The sequence below is a fragment of the Papio anubis genome, chromosome 3 (genome assembly GCF_008728515.1).
Source record: "Papio anubis isolate 15944 chromosome 3, Panubis1.0, whole genome shotgun sequence".
In the NCBI taxonomy this organism is placed as follows: Eukaryota; Metazoa; Chordata; class Mammalia; order Primates; family Cercopithecidae; genus Papio; species Papio anubis.
The window spans coordinates 89,428,995-89,453,679 of record NC_044978.1 but is presented as its reverse complement, the minus strand read 5'-3'; the positions used below and the strand labels follow the sequence as shown (position 1 = coordinate 89,453,679).

Sequence of the window (24,685 nt, the reverse complement as noted above, 5' to 3'; positions counted from 1 at the left end):
CTGAGATCAGACTCCTTAGGTTGGCCAAAATACTCTGGGTACAGGAAGTAAAATACTCTGGGTACAGGCAAAAATCAGTACCAGACTTCTGACAGCCAGAGCTGTAAGATCATAAATTTATGTTGTCTTAAGCCACTAAATTTGTGGTCATTTGTTACCACAGCAATAGAAAATGAATAGTACCTGGATGTGAAATACTAATAGAGTATTTTAATTAAATGAAGGATTTAAAGTAGAAGAAAATAAAACTATCCAAAGCTTGCTTTTTGAGTTAAAATAAAGACAGACAATGCGTGTTTTCTTTGAAGTAATTTTTACTGGGAAAAAAAAAAAAAAACAATAAAACTTTTTTTTTCCAAAACAGTCAAAATAAAAGACCATTACACAAGATTGCACAATCATTTACAAATGCTGGCAATTAAAGGTAAGTAGGCTAGTCTCACAGAATCCTTGTCTAAATAGTTTACTCCATATTCAATGCACTGAAAATGTGATTCTCAGAGCTGTTGAGATTCAAAGTCCCCTTGGCTGGATTCAAAGTTCCCTTGGCCAAGTTTCATTGCATTCTACAATTGAATCATATCAGACCTCTGGTAGGAACCTTTTCCACCAAGATTCCTATGTTGAGAGCAGTTTAAAATTTCACATTCTTCCCATTTACCACCAGCTTTTTTCATAGTCCGGGGTATAACATTATCCAACATCCTTCCCCATTAATCACACAATTTACTCTCCTCTTTTCCAACATAACTTCTACAGTGTTCACATTCTTTTCAACCACTGCTGTCTTTACTATACAATAGTATAATTTATGTGTAAATACAGAAACACATGTCTTCAAAGTGGGGATAAAAAGAAAGCATCACCTGCTGTGGATACAGGTATGGTAGGTTATTCAGGGAGCCCTGGGAAGGACTTCTTGCCATTAACACTAGCCATAAAAAGCAATTATGAAACTTAAAAAAAGAAAAAGAAATCAAATCAGATGTGTATGTGTGTTTTATTCTGCACCATGATGAATTAAACAAGAATAAATCTAATGTGTTCTAGTTGCAACATGAAATACTGAATGTTAACAACTTACAAACGCTGCTCTGAACATTCAGTTCTCTTCTGAGACACAGGACATACAAAGGAGTTCAATTTTCAGACTCTTCCCCTGGGCCTAGTACTCACACGTGCCACAGATGGACATGTTTTTTACCCCAGAGGACCAGAGTCTGCAATTCTGATTAGATTCAAGCTTAAGGCACCAATTAGCAAGTGCTACATGCTTTATTAATGATTTTATGCACCTGTGAGGTCTACTTAGGACCCAGAAGTTAGTTAAGAATATATAAGCGGTCTCTTGATAATATATGTCTTATTTCTACATATATCTCCTTAGAAATTATGTGAAAGCCTAACAAATTTTGTGAATTTGATTTTTATAAGCAGTTTTCTCAAACAAACTTACACAAAAAGTTTCCCCCTCAACAGTACTGATAAAATACAGGGCACCTTTTTCTTTCAAGTATTTGGGTGAAATAGCATACCCTGAGAATTTGGGGTGCAAACCTACACCTTGTAAACTGTAGAATGAAACTCCTCAAGCACCACATAAGTAAATGTATACCATGATAGTTTTTAAACACAAAGACTATTGTTGAATGTTGTTTTCCCATGCACATATACATACTTATCATGAGATTATAGTCAATCTACTTAAGAATCAATACTGTCCTGTCCTGCAGTCCAAAGTATTATTTCAGGTAATGTGAGCATTCAATTTGTAGCAAACACAGACTTTGATTTCTATGAAGTATGAAAACAATTAAGATGTATCTTTTTAAGAGGTAAAGATGATAATGTCAAATTTGAAAATAAGAAAAAGGAATTTATATCACCAGATATTTCCAGTGACATAAGGATGTATTAGAAATGCATGTCAATAGTTGAGATTTGTTATAAAGATATAAAGTGTAATTTGCTTTAGCTTATTTACTCCATGATAAATGGACATATAGAGAGCCTATCTGCTATGTCATTACCTACATATCTGGGCCTTCACTTAATCCTGAGGGCAATTTCAGTGAGTACTTTTTAAAAAAATACATTCTGGTGAATTAAATTTTTATATGGTTACGAATGCGTTCAGTTTTCCAGAAACGATTGAAATGGAACAGATTTCAAATATGACCATTTTATCAAGAAGTAAAAAGTGGCCCTTCTGGAAAACTGAGCCACACATATAACCCTAAGAGGATATTATAAAAGCCAGACTCTGCAAATCTGATTAAATTCAAGTTCAAGGCACTATTTAGGAAATGTTTTACTAATGGTATTATAGTAATAAAAAATAAAGGGGAAGTTCAGTAGCTAAAGGGACATTATTAGAGTAATAGTTTTATAGGTCAGAAGGCTTCATAGACTCTTGTTTGATTCCACCTGAGTTATAAAAGGAAGGGTATATTACTTCATTCAAATATTCATGCAACCTCAAGAAATGACAAAACAATAAAAATAAAGATTGAGATTTACCTCATGCCTGTGAAAATATTTTTTCCTATCACTGGAGGTAGTGAATGGCCTAGCAGCTTTGTATGATTTGGTGAAATAGAGAACCATAAAATTATCAATAGATGACATGATATTAATAGAACATTATTTAAAAGTTGCGTTTTTAACCACTTGGACATCACTGTGTCCTTGGCAACTTCCTAAAAGGTGAAGTCTCTTGTATAGAACAAACAAATGAAAAGCTTTTTCCTTCTTTCCTTAGTTTGTGTCCTAATTTACCTCAATGTGAGAATTTAAAGCTCAAATCTGCTGGCGAGAAACACTGATACATAGATTATGGGCCCCAAACTCTCAACTCTACCACATTTTCTAGGGAAGGAGTTGTTTCTCTTTTTGAAGAGTTGGCGAGTGAGCGGTCACTACTCAACATGGCCACTGGTTTTTCCTGAAAGTCACATTTGGCTTTAAACCAGTCTTAAGAAGTTTGGTACTATCCACCCAAATCCTATATAGGTTTCACCAGGTGTATTCAAATACTGGAGGTTTCTTGGTGCTGCTTTCAGTAAAATAAGTGTAAAGATTTCTGAAAGGGATTCTACTTTCTTGGGTCAATATTAAGTTACCTTATACCCAGCCAATCTCTTCTGAAAACGAGGAAGCTCTGATGCTGTAAGATTTGTTCCCCAGTGGAGAAAACCTCAGTAAGTTATGGGGGGAATTGATTGATATGCCTGGGTAAGAAGACCTCTAGGATAAAGAAATATCTTTTTCTTGAATTTGGCACAAGGGCGTCTTTTTTATGCATAGAGACTATGTTTCGTATTTCTTATCTCATAAAGTCTATAGCTTCATTTCATAGCTCATCAGCACAACAAGCAATTGAATCATGATCAGAGTTGACTATTCCTGCCTCAAACCTTTCCCTATACCCAAGAGAAGCTTTTTTCAGAGTAAGATCCCTTAAAGGAAGACCCTGAAAGTTAAATTAAGTTTTTTTTAAGAGTCCGAGATGGGAAGCATAACTACAAAGTAACAAGATTATATAAATCATACAAAACTCAGTCTCATAGTTTTTTACTCACACTTTTTGTCATGAGTAGCATAAAACTCTGTGGCTTATGAAGAAATTTTAAGCAGAAATAAAATGTTGCTGATGATTAAAATAATAATAGAGCATTAAAAAATTACCAGAATGCTTTATCTTTCAACAAATTGGTAAATAAAGGGAGATTCTAAAAAAAAAAAAAAAAAAAAAAAAAAAAAAGCCTGAGAAAAACTTCAAATTATTCCTTTAAAAAGTAATTAAGTAATATTTCAACGTAACATTTGCCAAGTATCTATCGATACACTTATTATGGCAAGCTAAATATTTATCTGTTCAATCAAGTCTTCCAGTCTTCAAGACTCACTGCACTCACTCACTCAAATAGCCTTCAGAATTGGGTTACAACTGAGACAGTACTGAATGTCGATAAAAGATTCCGTGATTTGGATTCTTGACATCTCTTCAAACCTGCCTCATAAGGAGCAAGTGTTGTAACTCTAGGTTACTGTTATTGGGATAGCAAAGCTAGGGCTGGAGTGAATCAGAGCCACTGAATTAGTGCCGTATTCTACTCTACTGCCCCAAAGGGTCACTCTTTAAACTCCAAACAATCCATGAGAGACGTGAGTATGCAACTATGGAGGGAATTATTGAAGAAAAGAAAAATGCTATACACCCACAAAAATAGTTGGATTCTTAAAGGAAAATAGATATTTTATACCTTTCTGAGACTAAGTACTTAATTTTAGATGCAATCATTGGCTTTCCAGTATTTCAAGCTATTCTATTTTAAGACAACAAATAGTGTTGTGGCATTGTACAAATGGGAAAAATAAAATAAAGCACAAACATTAAAACCACCATTTTTCACAATCACATTTGAAATCATGCCAAACCTAATAAAATAACACATAGAGCATAACCAAGAGCATGGGTAGGTTTGGCTGATATATTATTCAAAGAGCAGACCACCATATTGCAAACTTAAATATGTACTACAACTCAGCCAGCTAGTCTTGATATATTCCAAGAACCTATAAGGAGATTCGTGATCCAAATTACTGATTTGCTAGCTTGGTTCACAACAGAATCAATCCCGTTCTGTTGCATGTTTTGACTGAACAATGGGAACAAAGGAATTGTTTGTCTAGTCACAAGTACAGGGGGAAAGGAGGTGAATAGAAAGTTTATATCTTGTGTTGAAGTATAAAAAGAAATAGTCATAAAGGGAAAAAATGCAACCATTCAATCAACTTAATAAAATTAAAATAAAAACTGCCTTAAGAGGATTGTTCAGAAAAATACAGAAACTTACACACTTGGCTTATAAGAAGCAAAAATTAAGAACAACACATGTGGAAGAAGTTTTCCAGATGAATTAATTCTTAGTGCTATTACAATGCAAATTCCAGATTAAAGAAGAATAGTCCATCTTTTTGTCTTGCTCCTATAAAATAAAAAAATTAAAAAAAAAAAAAAACATAGTCAGGGGAAACATTTTTAGTTCTAAAAGCAAATTTCATTTTTACGAAACAAGAAAAATATTAAAATACATTTTATTTAACTGTTTGGCTAATTTCAATGTCAACAATGAAGTTAACATTTTAAAATGTGCTTGGCAAATGTGTTTATGAACTTACTGAACATTATGCCAACTTCGAGAAATTGCCCCAACTGGAACTTGAATCAAATCTAATCAACTCTTCAAAAATGACTTTAAAGTTAAATGCTCAGTTTCATTGAAATCATTCATAGCAAAGATAAAATAATAGATGTATTTCTAATATTAGCATGCAGAAATATTTAAGCTAAATGGAAATATTTGAAATTTAGTTATCAATCTTATTAAATGAGTAAACTCCATACTGAGAATTCTTGTAAAGCAAATGACCAGTACTTAAATTATGTCGAAGTTCACATAGTACATTTTGTTTAAAATAAGATGTACTGATTAGAACCTAACTTAGTTAAATCAATTCTAGAATAGCATTGACATGTTTAAAAGCTTACTGAAGGTTAGTCTTTTCTATCTCCACATAAGTTCTAGCATATCTACCAGAACTTTGCCTAAGTAAGCTTTTTTTTTTTTTAAAACATTTGGGAGTTGATATTTGAACACAATATTATGAAAATAGAAATAGAGTGGCCTACAGGTAATATTTGTTAGGGATTAAGAAGACTCATGTGAAAAATAACCTCCCAAAAGTATCAAATAACAGCTGTCTAGCCAATTATATGCACTCAGAGTAGCAAGGCAAGAGACATTTTAATTCTGTCATCTAGAAACAAACCTGTTTAAATATGTGTTTTAAAAAAGAAGTCCATAAGAATAATTTTTAAGCTCATATGTATATACTCCATGTTTATTTTATTGTGTTGTATTTTATATTGAGGAATGACCTGCAAGATGAAAGGGACCGTTGTGAATTTGGAGACCCCTCATTTGCTAAATGTAAGTTTTTCTACCTTAGGACATCAAAAGCAGCAATAGAAAAATAAAATTTGATTACAAGAGGGAGAAAAGAAAATATGGGACTCAGAAGAATAATTTCAACATGGATCCAAGGATTTGACAACAACTCTGACTGAGTCCTATCACAAGGCAAGGTTTGCAAAGACTCCTTGAGCAGTGAGAAGACATTGAAGGGAGACAGAGAGACAGAAAAGAAAGAAACAGTCAAGAGAGACATTGCACTATAGGACAGTAATAGTCTGAGAAATGAAGGAGAAATCTGGTTATACAATCTACTAGGATCATATTTAGGGATTGATAGTATAGATACTGCCTTTTTGGATATTCACAGAAGATCGCTTCTGCTTACACTAATTTCAGAGGAATTTGATTTGAAATTGAGAATTAGTAAAGTTGCTCCCAATTCCTATTAAAGACAAAGTAATAAAAATCACCAATATAGCTAACCTGTCAGAGGCCTCACAAACATTTGCTGCAGTAGAATGGATCATGAAGAAGTCAGTAAAGATGAAGGATGACTACACTGTGTCACCAGGGAATTTAACTGGATGACTTCCCATGGTTTTAGGACCAGAACACATGACAGAGTTCAACAGGGATCCTGGGTCAGATTTTCCCTTTCTCCACGCTGGCCTGTGCCCAGACAGAGGGGAAAATCACCACACACAGCTGGCAAGCTATGCTCAGAGTTGTATAACATTCTGGAAGGCCTTGGGGGATACTAGAGTACCCTGACACACAGCCAACTGGCCTGCCCTGAGAGATCAGCCAGCTAGCTCAAAGAGGACTGCAGAGCTGTGGGCACTGCCTCCGGTTTGGGGAAATACAGAGCAATCCTGGGCACAGGTCCATGATGCTTACCCTGGGAGTCTGCATTGATAAGAGCTGATTTTCTGCTCTGGTGAGGGGCCCTGAGAAGATAAGGGGATTCTGAGGCATTTATGAGGGAGCTTGAACACTTACTACATGCCATGTATATATGCTGTCTTCTGTCATGGTTCTGTAATTCAGTCTTCACTACTCTCCTGAAATGTACCCCATTTTACAGATGAGGAAAATGAGGCTCAGTGACAGCAAGTCACTTGCCTGGACTACACTGTGACTAGTCAGTAAGATTAGTTACTTAGACTAGTAAGTAACAGTATTACAATCTGAGTTGGGGTTGCCTGACATCAAGGCACACGTAGTTGTGCTTTAGTAAAAGCCACACAGCTCCCCTTCAACTAAAATGCTTTAATTCACTGGCATCCAAGAAGATTTCACCCTTACCTTTATAGCCCACATTCTTCTGCTTTACATAAACAAAAATTCTCCCACCGCTGGGAGCCACAGCTCCTAGGAGTCCTTAAGCTGGCTCAGGTTTCTTTTTGGGGCATACAGTGTTCTAAGGACAGCTAGTTTTTTAATAAATGAAAAGCACGCACAGAGTTTTAGTATATGCTGAACACTGACAGATTCAGGGTCAGTTTCTTACCTTATTCCTTTTCCCTGCCCTTTGCCCCAAACCACAACACACATACACACACACACACACACACACACACACACACACTCACTCCACGGCAGTAAAATGGCCAGAAGATTCTATTTCCTCTGAATGAAACAGAAGTTCGGAAAATTAGCAGCAGGGCAGCCAGTCAAATGCCAACTGTGTTCTCTTCTCCCATCCACAAGGACTTTAATGTTTCATATAATTAACCCTTTAGCGGACTGATGTGGCTGAGAGGAAAAATGCAAGGGCTGAAAAATTTTGGAGAAGTTAGGTAGTGGGAGAGTCCTGACAAAAAGAACAGATAAGGGAAGAGGTACAATTTACAACAAAGAACTGAGACCAGAAAGCAGAGAATAAGACAAATAGATGAACAAGGGGGTGATCTATAAAAGAACGGGCATGGAGCTCCAAGTGCCTGGATTTCAATAGCTGTTGATGTGGGACAAGTTAATGTTTAATTTGTCAAACAGAGATTAAACATAGTACCTACCTGTGTTAGAAATTCAATGATGTTAAGTCTTGGTATATACTAAGTGATTAATACACACTAGCTATTACTTTTCATTTTTTATTAATTTTAGGTAAGTTAAAAAAGAAAATATAAAGGCAGTGGAATTGTGAAGAAAGGTATGAAATAGTAAGCTAGAGGAAAGCCACAATGCAATTAAAGGGAAAGGGAGAGAAGAAAAGGCAAAAACAAAAAAATACATTAAGAAGATAAAACAAAACAGCAGCTATATACAATAATTGGGAGAGGAAGTCACTACCAAGTTAGTGGGGAAAATAGAAATAAACTAATCAATTCGTGAAGGTAATTATGGAATGAAGTGAAAATAAAATGTCTAGGTTATAGCCTGCGGATTAGCTACCTGGCCTGCATGCGCTGAGTCAGCAAAGCCCCTGTCCCTCAGATGACTTGCCTGGGCTGCAAGTACAATGCTTTAAGAACATTCAGGTGAGGGAGCTGGAGAACCCACCCGGTCCTACCCTTTAAGCGGTCTAATCTGTGATAAAAACAAACTACAAAAAAAGTAAGGAAGAGGGAAGAAGTAAGGTGGCGGCACATTGAACTAAATCAAGTTGCAGTGAATGGAAAATGAGAAACCACAGTAAGGAACAAGTTGCAAAAAAAAAAAAAAGCAAAGGACAGAAAACAAATTCTCAAGTAAATGGCAACGGGAAAAAGACAGACTAGTGGGACAGACACCAGGAAGTAACTCCAAAGAAAAGTGGCCTTAGGGAGAAAAGGAAAAGGAGAAATGGACAGCAAGAAGAAAGCGCCTGTGCACCACTGCACTCCAGCCTGGGCAATGTAGTGACTCCACCTCTAAAAAAGGAAAAGACTTTGGCATGGAATATTTAGGTTTTGAGTCCCAGTTCTGTGACTAAGGAAGGGTCACTTAATCTCTCTATGTGCCAATTTCCTCTTGGAATTTTAGTACAAAGAGACTGGGTTTGATAATCTAAGGACCAGTCTAGGGACCCCTTAGAATAATAAAACAGCTCTCCCTGAATCCAGCCCTTGCTCTTCCTACTTCTGTTGCTGATGCATGGGGCCCTATACAGGGGGTAGAAATCACTCTGAGGAAGTAAATAGAAAAGAAAGACCAACAATGCAGGAGCAACATGAAACACAGGGAGAAATGAAGAAACAAAGGCTTACAGTAAAAAGAGAAAAAGGACATAAAAATGAAACAAAATAATTGCAGTTCCCTTAGGCTGATATCAACTATTTGTGCCAATGAAAGTTTTCTTTTATTAATATTACATATTTATTTTATCTTTATGCCCTTGTAAATTGTATTTAGTATCAAGTCTCAATTAAAATCTTAAAACAAAAATATAGCATCTAAGTGGATGGGCAGGAAAGTATGTCAGGAAGAGAAAAATATAGCCATGTGCCTCAAATAACAGAAATCTTAAAAAAAAAAAAAAAAAACTCATTAAAAAGTTTTCAAAGATCATGTGAAGAGGGAACATTAAAAACCAAAATAGACAAAAAGGCCTAACAACAGTGAAAAAGAAAGTGGTGAAGTTTTGCAGCTGGTGTGCCTAGTGCACTGGTGTGTTGCAATTGGGTTACTGCTGTAGCCACCTGAGCAGTTGGGTCCCAGGTGGTACACAGCCTTGTCCATTAATCACAGTGTGAGATGGGAGTCCTAAATAATAATAAAATGAATAATAATATTACTTTTTAGATGTGGTGTGGCATGGCAAAATCTGAGAAATACCGGAATATTGACCACAGGATGAAGAGAAGTGAGAAAAACTCACCTATAAAAATTTTTTTAATAAGGGAACATTTATAAGAGAATAATCAGAAAAAGATAACAGCAGCTGTTTATGTCCAAATATATACGGGAAGGAAAAAAAGTGAAGCTCCCTGTTGCAATGTGGTGCTAAAAATAGATGATGAAATACTTATTATTTGAACTGGAAGGAATCTTAAAGGTTATGACAGTTCTTGAACACTTGTTTTGTAGTTTTGTGTGTACAAGTTTGTCTCCTGCTGGAGCGTAAGCCCCTAATTTGTGTTATCTGTATGTGGGTTTATGGCCCCAACAGGGAGTACACAGTGGCTGGTGGAATGTAGGCATGTAATTCATGCTTGTTGAATTAGCGCATTTTGTTGAAACATTCATTTTACAAATGTCCAGAGAGGCAAATGGAAACACAGATGGTTAATGGCCAAATGCCACCACAGAGCAGATCCCAGGTGTCCTTGCTGCCAGTTCAGAGCTCATTACACCTTCTTTACTGTCCCTTTTTTGCTCCATGCGTCACACCAAGGAACATAGAGTGGTCTGCAGGGAGCATGGTGTCGCCCAGGAGTTAAGAGCTGGTTCTAAACATCCTGGTTGTCTCATTCTCTGGGGACCTCAGCAAACCATTTCTTTCTAAGTCCCAGTTTTCTTCTCTGTGAAATATTGTGGTCAGATAAAAATCATTTACATAAATTCTCATTTGAAAAGAGCACATAAATCTACCCTACCTCAAAAAAAATATCTGCAATAAGTCTGGTTTTTAAAGGAAATTTTGACCTGAAATCACCTTTCAAGATTTCTCACACTGACCATCTATATGAGTATCTTGAAATATCTGAACAGTACTTACAACTTTTTACACAAGGAGAAGAATTACACACTTAAAAAAAAATCCATCTGGCTTTTCTTTGGAGGGTGGTATTGAATGTTCAAAAACGTGAATTTTGAAAAATTTTTAATTCATTATTTCAATTTGGCTAAGTCAACTTTTGCCTACATACAAAAAGCTAATCTTTAGTTGCCAACCAGATTTGGCCTTTCTGTCTATCTTTAGGGCTTTATTTACTAAAATAAAGGTCGTGCTTTCAAAAAGGGAAAAATTTTCAAATATCACCGTTCAAGTCCCAAATGCTAAAAACTCTAATGCATATCTGTGTCTATTGGAAACAACCTCAAGTCTAATCTCTCTAGACTCAACAGACAGGAGAAAGGCCAAAGGCAGCTGCTTAAGAGGATACTGTGCAAGTGTGTGCCCGATCCTCCCTCCTCTCTTCCTTGTCCTCCCTTCCCCTTGCTTCCGTACCTCCATAGCTTGCACAAAGGTCTCATAGCATTAGCTGGTCCCAAACAGCCCTAGGTAAACACACCACCTGTCTAAGCGATTAAAACACTTTTGCCTATAGGCTACTCTTTTCCTTCTGCGAAACTAATTCTCTAATTCTGAGTTTCCTACCCATGCATATTGAATATTTTTTTAATTTTCTACACTAAACAAAATAAGACTTATTTGGCTTTAATTTTCTCCCTCCCCTCTTTATATGTTATCATCACACAGTGCCTCTTGCAGACTCTCCCAGAAGAATAATTTAAATAATGTATTTCTAGATTGCAGCTAAAATGAGGCTTGTGCTTTCAACTGAATTCTTAGAGAAAGGTTTAAGGGTTTTTTAAACAATGCCTAATGTTGTCTTACAGTCCAATAAGTGTAATAATATTCAGTAACAATCCCTTAATTTGAACAAAATTTTTAGCTTGCAATACACTGTTATATCATCTGATATTTAGATACATGTTTAGGGTTAGATATTATTGTCCCCACTAGAGATGACACATGAATGCTAAAAAGCTTGTAATGCCCAACATCACACAGCTGGTGAGAAGCTGTGTGACTCCAAAATCCAATGATCCTAACTCCAGAATGAAGGTTCTTTCATTGCACAAAGCAACAATATTCCCGTTCCTTTTCAATTATAACAGAGAAGAGAGAAATAACTTATTTTTATTATAGAAGCATAAATAGGATTTCTCTTCTTCTTCTTCTTCTTTTTTTTTTTTTGGTTCAGAATATGATCTTACCAAAGACTGAAAGTCCTAGAAGCATTTATAATATCACCCTTTCCCTATCTGAAGAGAACAGGAGTGTAAGGGGCAAGTTTGTCCCCACACAGTTCTGACACCTTTACGCTCATATCTGAAGGTGTCTTTGCCCTGTCATGTGTTTGACCTGAAGTGTCCCGGTTTGAACAAGTAAAGCTCCCTCTTCCTATCAAGTTCCATGTACTGTATTTCCAGGGATTCCTGTTTGGACATTTGGATTAACTTAGGTGTCAGGAATCTATTTACTCTGATTTCCTTTACCTGGGGGTAGGTGTAGAAGTTGATTATTTTCTGAAGAAAGAATGCAGACATGAAGATAACAGTCTTGTGAGGATTAGCAGCAAAGCATAATGTGTTCAGTCTGAACAGGACTGGATTAAACACAGCAACTCCATTCAAGCAAGGAGTAACTGCAGCTCCAGAATCCTCCATAGAAATCAAAGTGTGTGCGTGTGTGTGTGTGTGTGTGTGTGTAAGACACATTAAAGACCTTGAACTCATCCTAAGAATGTGTTCTGATTATCTGAAAACTGAAAAACAAGAGCTTAAAAAATACAGCCGCTTTTATAAGCAATTTCAAAAGGAAGATACAAGAGGAGAAAGAAGCTTTTCTGCAGATTTTAGAAAATGTTTCTACAAGAAACATCTGTCTTTGCTTCTCCATACTTCTGGGGAGCAAACAGATTGAAGGGTTTTGCAATGACCTCCTAGGATGTTCAGTGCCTCCTGTCCCTGGGGCTGTCACAAGCAGAGTGAGGCTCACTCCACAGAATCCAAGCTGGATTTTCATTTCTTTGCCCTGACAATGTTTACAACAGACTGAAGGGACAGACCCGAGGTTCACTCCCCTTCTACTCTCAGGTGGGAAAAAACACTCAGGCAATCTGAAAAGGTCAAAGGGCAAAGGCTGACCTTGGGGACTGAAGCCTGGAGAGAGGGGGGAATCCTGGCAAAATTATCCCCTTTGTAAATTGGATGTGGTTTTGTTCTATTCTCTCAAAACATCCATTTTTAGAGACAGCCTCCTTTGTTGTAAATCTCTTACTTCAAACACAAACAAAAAAATTATTGTTCTCACTCTCTTAAACCTGATTATCAAAGTGAAATTCACTTACCAGGAGTGTTTCATTCCACTTCCTGGTGGCTGCCCATCATCTGTGTTCTACCACAAAGCTCATGGTGGTGCCATCAAAGGAAGGGGGAGCAATGATCCGTGGCCCCAGGGGCTGTGAAGTAATGCTGATGACAGGCTTGCCATGCAGCTGGGCAAAGCCCTTGGCCCCTACAAGTTGAGATGTGGCTGCTGGGGCTGAGGAGGATGAGGCGGCTGGAGACTGACCAGAAGCTATGAAGTATGGGGCCTCCGTGAACGCTGCAGCTGCCTCTTTGCTGGAAGGCTCAGCCGCCATTGGGGAGAGCTCACTGCCTCCTGGAGTACGAGCAATTGGTGTGGGCTGCAGGGCATTTGTGGGCAGCACAGTGGGCAGAAACCCAGGGTAAATCATGTAGGTAGGTCCATAAGCCCCAGGACTCAGGGCCAAGGGAGGCACAGGGATGGACATGGGAGCCACAGCCTGCTGCTGGGAGGTCATGGGCACATCCACATACTGCCCTGTCTCAGGGTCAAACAGTCTCCGGGTCATGGGCTGTACCGGTGTGTCCACCAGATAGTACTGGCCAGTTGTCACATCCAGGAGCATCTTACGCTGGGTCTGTTGAGGCTGTGGCTGCTGGAAGGGGTCTGTGGGAACTGGAGCTGAGCCTGCAGGTGCAGGAGCAGGCATGCTGGGTGGGGAGAAGCAGAGGACCTGGGGCTGGGCCCCCTGTAGAGTGAAGGGCAGCGGAGGCTGGTGGTAGATGGTGGTGGGGGGATGCTCAGGGCTCTGGGGCCCTTGGGGGGCAGCTACTGTCTCCCGGGGGTTTTCAGGTTTGGTACGCCAGGCTGGTCGGCTGGTTCCACTAACCTGAGAGCCTTTGGAGCTACTGGGGACCTGACTGCGGGCACTCAGTGGGGGTAAACTACAGAGAGTGGCAGCTGAGGAGTTGGGGGGCCCCTCCCTGGAAACCCCAGGCCTGCTAAGAAATTCCCCTGCAGCAGAGCTTCCTTTAAGAGGGATGGTCAGGTAATTCTCACAGTCACTGTTGCTCTTCTCCAAATTGCAGCCACTTTTCCTGTTGGTCACCTCATCAGGAGGTGTCCGGGTGGCTGGAGGGATCTTGAGGGACCGGAGTCCCTGCGATTTGATGCCCTTAGCTGCTGAAGGACTCTCTGGAGAAGGCCCTTGTGGGAACTTGCCAGCGACACCCCCAGTTTTCTGGATGCTGCTGGCACTTACAGTGAACACGTTCCGGTTGCTGGGGAGTGGTGGGAGGGGCTGCAGGGGTTGTGTTCTCTCCACATCCTTGTGGACTTGGGGAATATAGAGAGATCGGGGTCTTTCTCTGGCCAGGTTCTCAAAGGCCGCTGCCCTGGCAGACACACTCTCAGCGCTGGGGTTGGAGTTTCTCCGCTGCAGACGTTCTATGGGGGCCCCTCGCAGGACCACACTAGCTTTGTTTCCTGTGCCCCGTTCTTCCACCTCACCAAGCCGTTTGGACAGCTTGTCGTGGTCTCCCTCAGCACCCACCACCCCTTCCCTCTCCTCACTGGCAATGAGCGACAGCACGTGGCTGTCCATCATCATAGGCAAGGGATCGCTTTTGCGCTTCCACTCATTCCTGTTGAAGCTGTACAGCTCTTCCATGGACCTCACGGCTGCAGTCAGCTTCTCCAGGGCATTCCGGGCTGGCTTTGTGGCTTTCCCTTCCTCCTTGACCTCCTCCTCCTTGAGCTTCTCTGGGGTCTTCTGGGTGGAAGCCTTGGAGACAATCTTGAGCACAGGTAGGTATGAGCCCTGCTCGGGCTTATTGGGGGCAATGGTAGCCACAGGCAGCCTGCCAGATGCCCTGTGAACCAAGACTGTCCCTTCTGGGGAGGAGGAATTCAAGACTCTGCTGCCGCCCCCTTTGCCCATGCTCTCCCTGGGCTCTCGGTGCATGCTATCTTCCCTCTGGTTCACTACAGCCTGGCATGTAATCACCATGGGAGACAGGGATCCAGATCCGCCAGCTGCTGCAGACAGCTGCCTGGATTTGGGTCCAGTCAGCCCCTGCTCTGGGGTAACACTGCCCTTGTCACTGCTATCCCCTGACCCTTTAATTAGTTTCCTGACATCTCTCACCTGGTGGAGGGGGCCTTGAGCCTTGGACTTGTCTCTGATGTCTCTCACCTGGAAATGAGGCACTTTTTCTAGGTTGTCCCCGCGGAAGAGTTTCTGCTGTGCCCTGCTATTGTCCTCGATGGTCTTGAACAGGTTAGACGCGCTGCCACCAGCCAGCTTGGGTGTGAGCAACTTGGCAATGTTGAAGTCTGAGCTCGGCTGCTGCACACTCCCCAGCCGGATCTTGATTTCGGGAGCCTTGGGTCTGATCACCGCTGTGGAAGTGGCCTGAGCAGCAGGATACTTGGTGGCCTGCTTCCCCGGCTGCTTGTCCTTGGGTGTCTGCTGGATGTTGGGGACAAAGAGGCGTGACATGATGGTGTTCTTGCTGGCAGAAATCTCCCCGAGATCGGCCCGCCAGTCGCCTCCTTTGGGCAGCTTCAGCTTCCCGATAGGGGCTTGCTCCTCTCGCTTCTCGGCCTCTTTCTCCTTCCATGACCGGAACGCACTGTTCTGACTACGGAGGAAGATGCCCTTGACGGTCTCTGAGGCACTCTTTTTAATTTCACACACTTCTGTGTGTCCATCGGTGAAATTCCGGCCAGGGCCTGCGCTGCGCTCGCGAGGAGTACTGGCTTTGAAGACGGGGGATTTGGAGCCCGCCACGGACCCCTCCCCGCCCGCGTCGGACACGCTGACCACGGTGTACTCGGAGCCGGCCTCGGAGTGACGAGAGCTCTGCCTCTGCAGGCCCCTCTCTCGCTGCCTCTCGCTCCCGGGGGCGCCCTCCGTCTCCTTGGAGGTGCCTGTGAGGTGGTGGGAGGTATCCCTGACTTCTCCCCTCTCCATTTTGAATTCGTGTTCCCGCTGCATCTTCTTGGAAATGACATTTTTTAGCAGACTAGAGGCGAACTTGGACTTCTGGGGGCCATCAGCGCGGGAGGCGGGCTTGCTGCCCTCGGAGGTCTCGGAGCCATCGTCCGTGTATGCCGACCCGGAACCCTTGCCGGGGCCTTTGGTGGTCCTGCCAGGCCCAGGGGCTGAGCTGGCTTTGCTCTCACTGCGTACATTCAGGGGCTCCAAAAGGGTGACGACGCGCGAGCCCGTCTGGACCTGTTTCTGGAAACACAGGGGCGTCTCCACATGTTTGATTTCCCCCTCGACTTTGCTAACCACGAACTCCAAGGCCTTGGTCTGAGACTTCTTGGACTGGATGTAGAGGTGGTCGGCAGTGGCCCGGGCCCCACTGCCCTTCCTCAGACCTGCAGCCACAGAGGCCGCGCTGCTCCTGAGGAGGCTCTGCTCCACCCTGGCCCCAACACCCCCACATTTTAAGTCCAGGAAAGTGGACCAGCGCCCAAAGCCCACTTCGGAGAGCGTGGCGGAGGACTCCCGGGAGCTGATGTTCAGAGCCTCAAAGTAAGGGTAAGCCAGGCTCCGGAAGGCCCGGGAGGTCAGGTTACGCACCTCTTTGTCTGCATCGTCCAGTTCGCTCACGGCACTGGAGGCTCCGCTGGAGTAGTCCACCAGCTCCTTTGCCCGGATGGCCCCGCACCTGGTTTGCAGGCGAGCAGGGACAGCAATGAATTTCTTTGCATGGTCCTGAGCCACTGCTGCAGCCGGGTTTTGCTTCAGAGAACTTGAATTGTGTTCAGCAGCTGTAGAGACGCGGAGGCTCATGTCGCCTTCATGCTTGGCAGCATAAATAATGTTTTGCTTTGCACGCACGTTGCTAGGCTCATTTATAGCCCGGGAAGCCGGTTTGATTGATAGGAGGATCTGGCTTGCTGCACTCCCACAGCTGCTTGCGGCGGCGGCTGCTGCCCCTGAAGCTGCCTCCGGGGTCTCGGGCAAGGCCTCAGTCAGGGGGGCAGTGCCAGGCCCAGTGGGTGGGGGAGTGGGGCCACTGTCAGAGGGGCCGCTGCCCACTTCCGTGCTGCTGGTGTCGCGGCCACTGTGGCCTGCATTGGGGCGGGCCAGGTCGCTGCTGGTAGGGCTGGGCGTCCGGGTGGTGTTGGTGCTGGGAGTGGTGCTGAGGTAGCAGCTGTTGTCGTCGTCCTCTTCGGTCAGACTGGTGGTGTCCCCTGGGGTCTCGTCGCTGCCACCAAAGGAAGCATAATCCACGAATGAGTAGATCACGTTGTTGTCCTCGAAATCCCAGCGGGAGGCCAGTCCCACGTCGAAATCCATGTCCTGTTCCACCTCACTCAGCTGGATCTCATGGGTGGTGATGTAGTGAGCCTCTTCGACTTTGGGGGGGTCCCTGCTGCCCTGGGACTTGGCAATAATGTCCCTGCACTCTGTTCCATCTCCTGCCCCTCCTCCCCCTCCTCCTTTTCCTCCTCCTCCCCCTCCTCTTGATATTTTCTCTCCTTCTCCTCCCATGGGCTGGCAACCTTCACTTTCACCACTCTCACTCTCAAAGCCTAAGGATGAAGAAGAGGTGGCCAGAGCCCCTGTGGATGTGGTGGAGTCCTCCATTTTGGAAAGGCCATCCTCTTCTACTTTGTTCATCGAGGAGGAGGATGAGGAAGATGAGAAGTTGCCACCCTCTTCAGAGGCAGAATGCTGGGATCTAGAGAGTTCGGAGGAGGCAGGATTGTTCTGGGGGCTTGGAGTCTTGCACTTTTGACTGCTGGGTTCATCTTGGGCTTTCTCCTTTGGGCTCCTAGAGGCCCTCTGATCCCCAGGGCAGTGCCCCAGGGTAAGTTTCATGGTCCGGGGACTCTCCCTCTGGACTTCAGCTGAAGCGCACATCTCCACGTATTTCGCTTCTCGCTGGGAGGAGGCTGAAGGCTTGGGAAGTGGCCACAGCTGCTGCCTGAGCTCCTGGCTGTCTTGAGCACTGCTCACCCCGTCCCCCACCTCCGCCTGTCTTGCTTTCGAATTCAGCTCAGGAGGGGCAGCTTCCATTATGAGCCCTTGCCCAGGTTTCAGCGACAGGAAAAGACAATGGTGAGCACTGGGGAAGTCTTGGGTCCGTCTCCGGCCCCGGAGGGGCTGCAGAGTTGCCCGAAGCAGGGTCCCACGTGTCTGGACTGGCCCCAAGGCTGTAGGCACCGCTGCCACTGCTGCCACCACCTCCCAGTTCTTCAGCCCCTGTGGCGGGGCGGCAGCAAGCCTGAGGGAGGTGGGAAGGCTCCTGGATGGGGCGGTGGAGGTGGTCTGTGGCTGGGGGGCTGCTGCTCTGGCCGAGACTGTGGCCAGTGTTCTGTAGCTGAGCTGTCCTGTCCAGTTGTTTGCCTGGCCCCGTCGGCAGCAGCGAGGAGTCTGAATGCCATCGGCCACGGAAGAAGCAGCATCTGTAGGTTGACCCCGGGACTCCCAGAAATGAAAGGAAAGCATGTGCTGTTTCTTGTGAAGCCTTGTCCCTTTCCTGGATGGGGCGAGAGAGGGTCACGTCATTCCAGAAATATTTTTAGTGTCCATTCCCTAGTCATATCGAAACCACACTTGAGGGTAAAAAGAAGAGGCTCTAATGAGATGAAAAGAGAAGGTTGGGGGTGGAGGAGGCATGTGGGTTCTAATTCAAATCAGCCAAATGTTCTATGTAATCTATTATAGCGATGTCTAGCAAGTATGAAATTATTCTTTCCTCACAGCCATCTTTCACTCTCAAGTTTTTGATTAAATGGTTCCCCCCACTTGTTCTTAAATAAAATTCAAAATTTTCACGCATTTCAAATGAATTAAGGACACTCTGGAAATATTTCAAAGTCTCCCTGGTACATATGGTAGCTTTATATTCGCCTCAAAATCTATGCATTTCTTTTTCTTTGGAGAGCCAAATCAGATGAGTTTTGGTAGTAAAACTTTTCATAGGAATAGAATATTCCATCCCTTTTCCCCCAAAGTTACACTCTATGAAACATGACCTGTTTGGTTCAAAAGGATCTCTCCTGAAATCCTTACTGTGGTGACTCAAATTATAAAAGGGCAATTTTCAAAGAACTAAACTTAACACTTTAAGTAAACTTTTCATTATAGTCACTAAAAAGGGCATGTGGAGCCAAAATTGACACTACTTCAAATCCCTACAGTACCTTAATCAATCTGAAAAAAGATCCCTAAACTTGTAGAACCATGGCAAGACAATAAACCTCCAATTAAATATAGCCTGAGCTGCAGCCTCATGATTCAGTTACACTGGCTGAATTCCAGGCCTGCAGGGCACTGAGTCAAAAAGCAAAAGAATAACCAATACACTTACCCTTCAAGAGTACAGTGCAGCTTGGAGGGAGACTCAGAGAGGAAATGTGACACACTGGCATGACCCATGGAAATGAAGCCAAAATCCCAGTTCACTGACTCTGAGCTACCTCCATTTCAGACAATTCGGTAGTTGTGCAAGGAAATTTGCCAGTCCACTTAAGATGGGGGTCTGTGCTGGCCATCCTCAGAGCTGATTCCTTGGGTACTATCGGTGGAGAACCATGATGCTTGATTTTGGTGAGATCTGACCCTTGTCACCTGCCAGGCCCAGTTCCACCACTATACATAGTCTATGTGTCACTTATGCCGATTGAATAAAGCACTATTTTAAACATCCACATTTGTGGGGAACAAAAATAACACCATCAACCATCCCCTTTCAACATGAATGCCACCTCCACACAGAAAAATGTTCTTTCCTCCGAATAGGCATGTGGGTAGGTATGGAGTGGGAGCCCCTAACAACTGAAGTATCTACCTTCTCATACTTGGGCTGTGGACAGCACAGGCCTGCCATTATCCTCCCAACTCCTTTCTGCCCACACCACTGCCATTAAAAGTATGACTTAAGGCAAGACTAAAAATACCAAGAATCAGAATGCAGACATAAAGCCAGAGATCTAGGTGAAGAGAGTAAAAGAGGAAAGGAAAAGGAAAGAAACAAAGAAAGGAAGAGAATGAAAGAATAAAGAGAGAGAACTTGCTAAATGTGCAATCAACTTTTTGATTATAGAGAACCATGTTTAATACCACAAAATCTTAGGGTTTTTTTTTTTTTCTTTTGAGAGGGAGCCTTGCTCTGTTGCCTAGGCTGGTGTTCAGTGGCACGATCTTGGCTCAAGGCAACCTCTGCCTTTCAGGTTCAAGCAATTCTCATGCCTCAGCCAAGTCCTTAGTAGCTGAGACCACAGGGGCACCTCACCATGCCTAGCTAATTTTTGTATTTTTAGTAGAGATGGAGTTTCGCCATGTTGGCCAGGCTGGTCTCAAACTTTTGACCTCAGGTGATCCACCTGCCTTGGCTTCCCAAAGTGCTGGGATTACAGGCATGAGCCACGGTGCCCAGCCCTTAGATTCTTAATGATAGTAATTACAATATTCACAGCTAAGACTTCCAGAGCATTTACTATGTGCCAAGAACTACTTGAAACATTTTTAAATGTGTGTATTAATTTATTTGATCCCCCTAACAACTTGATGAGTTAGGTGTAATCATTGTTCTAATTTTATAGTTGGAAAAACTGAGGCAGAATGATACTAAGAAATGATGTGACAGACTTCAAACCCAGGTAGTCTGGCTTCAGAGCTTGGACCTTAACCATTATGCTACACAGTGTTACTGACTTCCATGCTCAAATACTCTACAGGGCACCCAGATCCACAATTAGAAGGAAGCCACTTATCCACTAGGCAATTTCATTTCATCTGCATGACTACAAATATACCACATAACTTGTTTGTTTTTTGTGGTTTTTCATATAACAAAACTGTGTACACTTTATCTACTCAGGGATTAAGGATCATAATCCTAGAAATAAAATGAAATAAAATATAGTTGGCTCTTTCAGGCAAGCCAAATATTTTCAATGTCCCATTTTAATTTTGCTTTGAGGCTAACCGTGTCTTGGACGATAAACCCTGAACACAGCCGTGAGCACTGTGGCGCATACATACTCCATAGTGGAATAGAAGGCAGAGTTTCTGCCCATCAAGGCAATTATAGTCTAAGGAGGAATTTTTCCAGCACTTTTCATATGGCCTTGTCTGTCATGACAACAGATTTCAGCAGAGTTTCTCTCTGCAGTTGGCACACTGCAAAATTGGAAGGTCATATGCCGTAAGTGTAGGTTAAAACATAATTGCTTAACACCCAAAGTTCTGAAAATCTACCTCCAGCATCTTGCTTCCTCCACAGAGCACAGCCCTAGTTAAAACTCCCCAAGAGGCAAAGAGAGAACATCGTTCTGACAGTAGTACTTACCTCCAAAGTATCTGTGTGGCTCCTTTACTGCTTTCTATCTAAATGAATGCCAGTGTAGGAAAAAATTTACAGAGAAATCTTTTTAAATGAAGTCAATTTCCAGTCGGGTTTAATTCAAACCACAAATTCTCTTTAAAAACCATATGAGCTGAAAAATTTTAATAGAACAGACTCTATTAAAAGCAAAAACAACTGATAAATAGAAAAACGATAAAGGCTAAAGTAAAACAATTAAGAACTCCAAACTGCTTGCCCTCTGGCATTTTCAGAGTTCTGCTGTAGTATATGTTACTATGAAAATGGATGCTGTCAGTTCTGTTGAAATAACTTGCAGTTATTAGGTAGCCATTGAGCCTTTTATTCCTTAATATGACTACAGTCATTTTTTTTACAGATGAACTCAGTGATTGCCTACCTGATCTCAACTCTTGAGCAATTAACAGTGACTAATGTCACCAGCATTAAACCATATTAAGCAGGCATACTTGCTAGACCAGGGTAGGTACACTTAGTTGATAACTTTATATGGGAATTCAAAGAGTAACAAAGGCAATGACTCAGTATCATTATTTTTATCTCTGCAGAGAAAGTTTCTTAGCATTCCCTGAAAGTGTTGGAGATGATGGTATGTAAAAGAATGAAGGCCAGACTATCCACCAGTTGGTAAAAGGACACGGTTATATTTAGGGTCTCTGACAGTGGCATAATAGGACAAATAAATATGTTATTCAAAAGGAAGAACAGTTTATCAAAGGTAGAGCGCTAGACCAGAAATGAAGACAGAGTCAAACTCAGACTCAAATAAGGGGTCAGAAAAAGGACTTACCAAACACAGACATTCTCAGGATTTTCTGGGCTGTGATGGGCAAGGGATATTCTCTGACTATCTTAAATTTTATGTCAGGCTTTCCATAGACTCTTGCGCAGCTATTCACACACACTGACGGAAAGGAGTCTCTTCCGTGGGCCACAGCTTAATACTCAGAGGGTGGCCAGCTGTTTCTCTTCCTGGCCAAGGGAGGCATGCAAAAGAATTATATCTGAAGGAAAGGTACTGTATTATCTTTTTCCTGAGGGTGCCAAAGACTATTATTTATTTGTCTATTGGGGTAAATGCTTTACATATTTTTGCTCATTAGTCCTCTCAAACATACTGTGAAAGAACAACTATTATTCCCAGGTATAGGTAAGAATTGGAGGCTGAGTGAAGACACGTGCCCTGAATGACTTTTCGTAATCAGTAAGTGCTAGAGCCTTGATTAGAACCCAGCTCTGAGTGACTGGAGCTCAGGCTAAGTTGATGATTGAGCATTTAGCCTATTTGGTGGAGGTCACAGGGTCGTGCCCACTGCTGGCCAGTTAGCTGTTTCACAGCCTCAACCAGCTGCCTGCACACAGGAACAGCTGGTCACCATGGAGTCCAAGGAAATGGAGTGGCACGATTAGTATAAACTATCCCTGTGAATAGAAAAACAGCATGTACTACGAGGATAAATAAGTAGCACTATCTTCTTGTGCAAAGAAGAGCACGTTATTGTAGAATCATGCCATACACATTGTAGATGTAACCCCTTAGCTATGCCATTAAAACTTGGAAGGACAGGAAGAAACAATTCACCGCCAGAAATAAAACCTTACTAACAGCCACTCAAACCTGCACACAGAGGCCAGAGGTGATGCAAAAATGTTTGCTACCTTCCCCCTTGAGTCAGGTTGTATATTAAGGAGTCACTCCTCTCTGATCTCCCTCCTGCTCCTTCTCCTCTCTGAATGGTCTCTTAGGCATTTGCCCTCCCTTTCCTCACTCCCATTGCCCCTCTTTTTCCTCTTAGCACCTGACTTGTTGTCCCAGATAATAGTTTTCATCTGGTTTTCTCTTAAGGGAGTTGTGGAAGTTTTGGTGTTTCAGATTTTGCTGGATAATGGAAAATTATTGCTTCCAGACCAGCCTCAGAATGAAACATCAACAGGACAAACAAATCTTTCTTTCTCTATATAATACTGGCAACTTCAAGTAGCCTAATCCTAAATCTTGGTCCATCTTATCCAAGACCTCTGTCTGTTATCCCAGCATGAATGATATAAGGCCCAGAGAAGTGAGTGGCCAAGGATACTCTCCCCAATGTGGAGAGCAGGACAGAAGAGCTGCCTCATTAGGCTTTCAGAAGTTGCTGTAAGTTTTTTCAGGTTGACGTTGAAGCAGAGTTTAATTAAGCAGCCAGCTCAGCTGCCTGTGTACAGAATCACATGAATGACTTATTTCTGTGACTTTTAAAAAAATAATTGTTTTTTGCCTTTTAATTCTTGATATTGCATTTTGCGGGCTAAAACCATGTTTCTGTTTCTGTTTAGTTTGGAAAATGTTTCTTCTCCCTATACATCTGATTTCAGACTTCAGCAATTTCAAACACGAGCCTGTAAAGATACACTCAATATTTTATTTTTTAGCTTTCTATTTCTATGAATATTTTTGAAAATTATTTAAGACATCATGTCTTACCTTTCTTTAAATCTCACATTCAAAACTTCAGAAACTTCAAGTACTGAGATGCAATTTAGAGCAACTTTTTAGAAAACAATCTGACCATTTTTATCTATCATACAAAATGAGAAAAACTATGAGGGCTTAATATTATATGCATGAGGATGCTTATTGCAGTGCATTATGATAGAAAAAAACGGAAACCACTTAAATATCAATCAATAGAGAAATGATTGACTGATTACAGTGAATGCATGCTATGGAACATTGTGCAGACATTAATTAAAATGAACAGTTTTGACCTTGAAAGGATTTCCATGAAAAGAAAATTGAAGAATAAAATGTGTTAGTACCATTCCATTTCAAAAATAACAGACTAGGCGTGGTGACTTATGCCTGTAATCCCAGCACTTTGAGAGGCCAAGGCGGGGGGACCATGAGGTCAGGAGATCGGGACCATCCTGGCTAACACGGTGAAACCCCATCTCTACTAAAAATAAGAAAAAAAAATCAGCTGGGCATAGTGGCAAGTGCCTGTAGTCCCAGCTACTCAGGCAACTGAGGCAAGAGAATGGCGTGAACCCGGGAGGCATAGCCTGCAGTGAGCCAAGATCGTGCCACTGCATGCCAGCCTGGGCAACAGTGTGAGACTCCGTCTCAAAATAAATAAATAAATAAATAAATAAACAAACAAACAAACAAACAGTAACATCCATTTAAGTAAGCATATAGTTCTATCAGCATAGAAAATATTATGGGAGTATAAATACAAAACTAATGTTATTTTTGTATGTCTGGGAAGGTAGAATTCAACAAAGGGATGAGTACATTATTACATTTTCCTTTAGGTAGCTCTGTGTTGTTTGAATTGTTAAAACAAACGTGCTTTTCTTTTATAATAGAAAAAATAATTTTGTTTTGGAAAAATGTATTTTCTCTA

At 42.2% G+C, this 24,685-nt stretch overlaps 1 protein-coding gene across 2 annotated transcripts; it reads right to left on the bottom strand.

Moving 5' to 3' along the window:
* Nucleotides 1–296: 296 nt before the first annotated feature.
* C3H4orf54 (chromosome 3 C4orf54 homolog) lies at nucleotides 297–21,910 on the bottom strand. Of its 2 annotated transcripts, none has more exons than XM_009207246.4 (3): nucleotides 21,264–21,910; nucleotides 12,986–18,446; nucleotides 297–4,991 (listed from the first exon to the last, which is right to left on the bottom strand). In XM_009207246.4, exon 2 carries the CDS (start codon nucleotides 18,413–18,415, stop codon nucleotides 13,022–13,024), a length of 5,394 nt encoding a protein of 1,797 aa, XP_009205510.3. In that variant the 5' UTR covers nucleotides 18,416–18,446; nucleotides 21,264–21,910; the 3' UTR covers nucleotides 297–4,991; nucleotides 12,986–13,021. The 2 variants fall into 2 exon arrangements, with proteins under 2 accessions (XP_009205510.3, XP_009205509.3); XM_009207245.4 differs by lacking the exon at nucleotides 21,264–21,910 and adding an exon at nucleotides 19,281–20,078.
* Nucleotides 21,911–24,685: the final 2,775 nt, after the last annotated feature.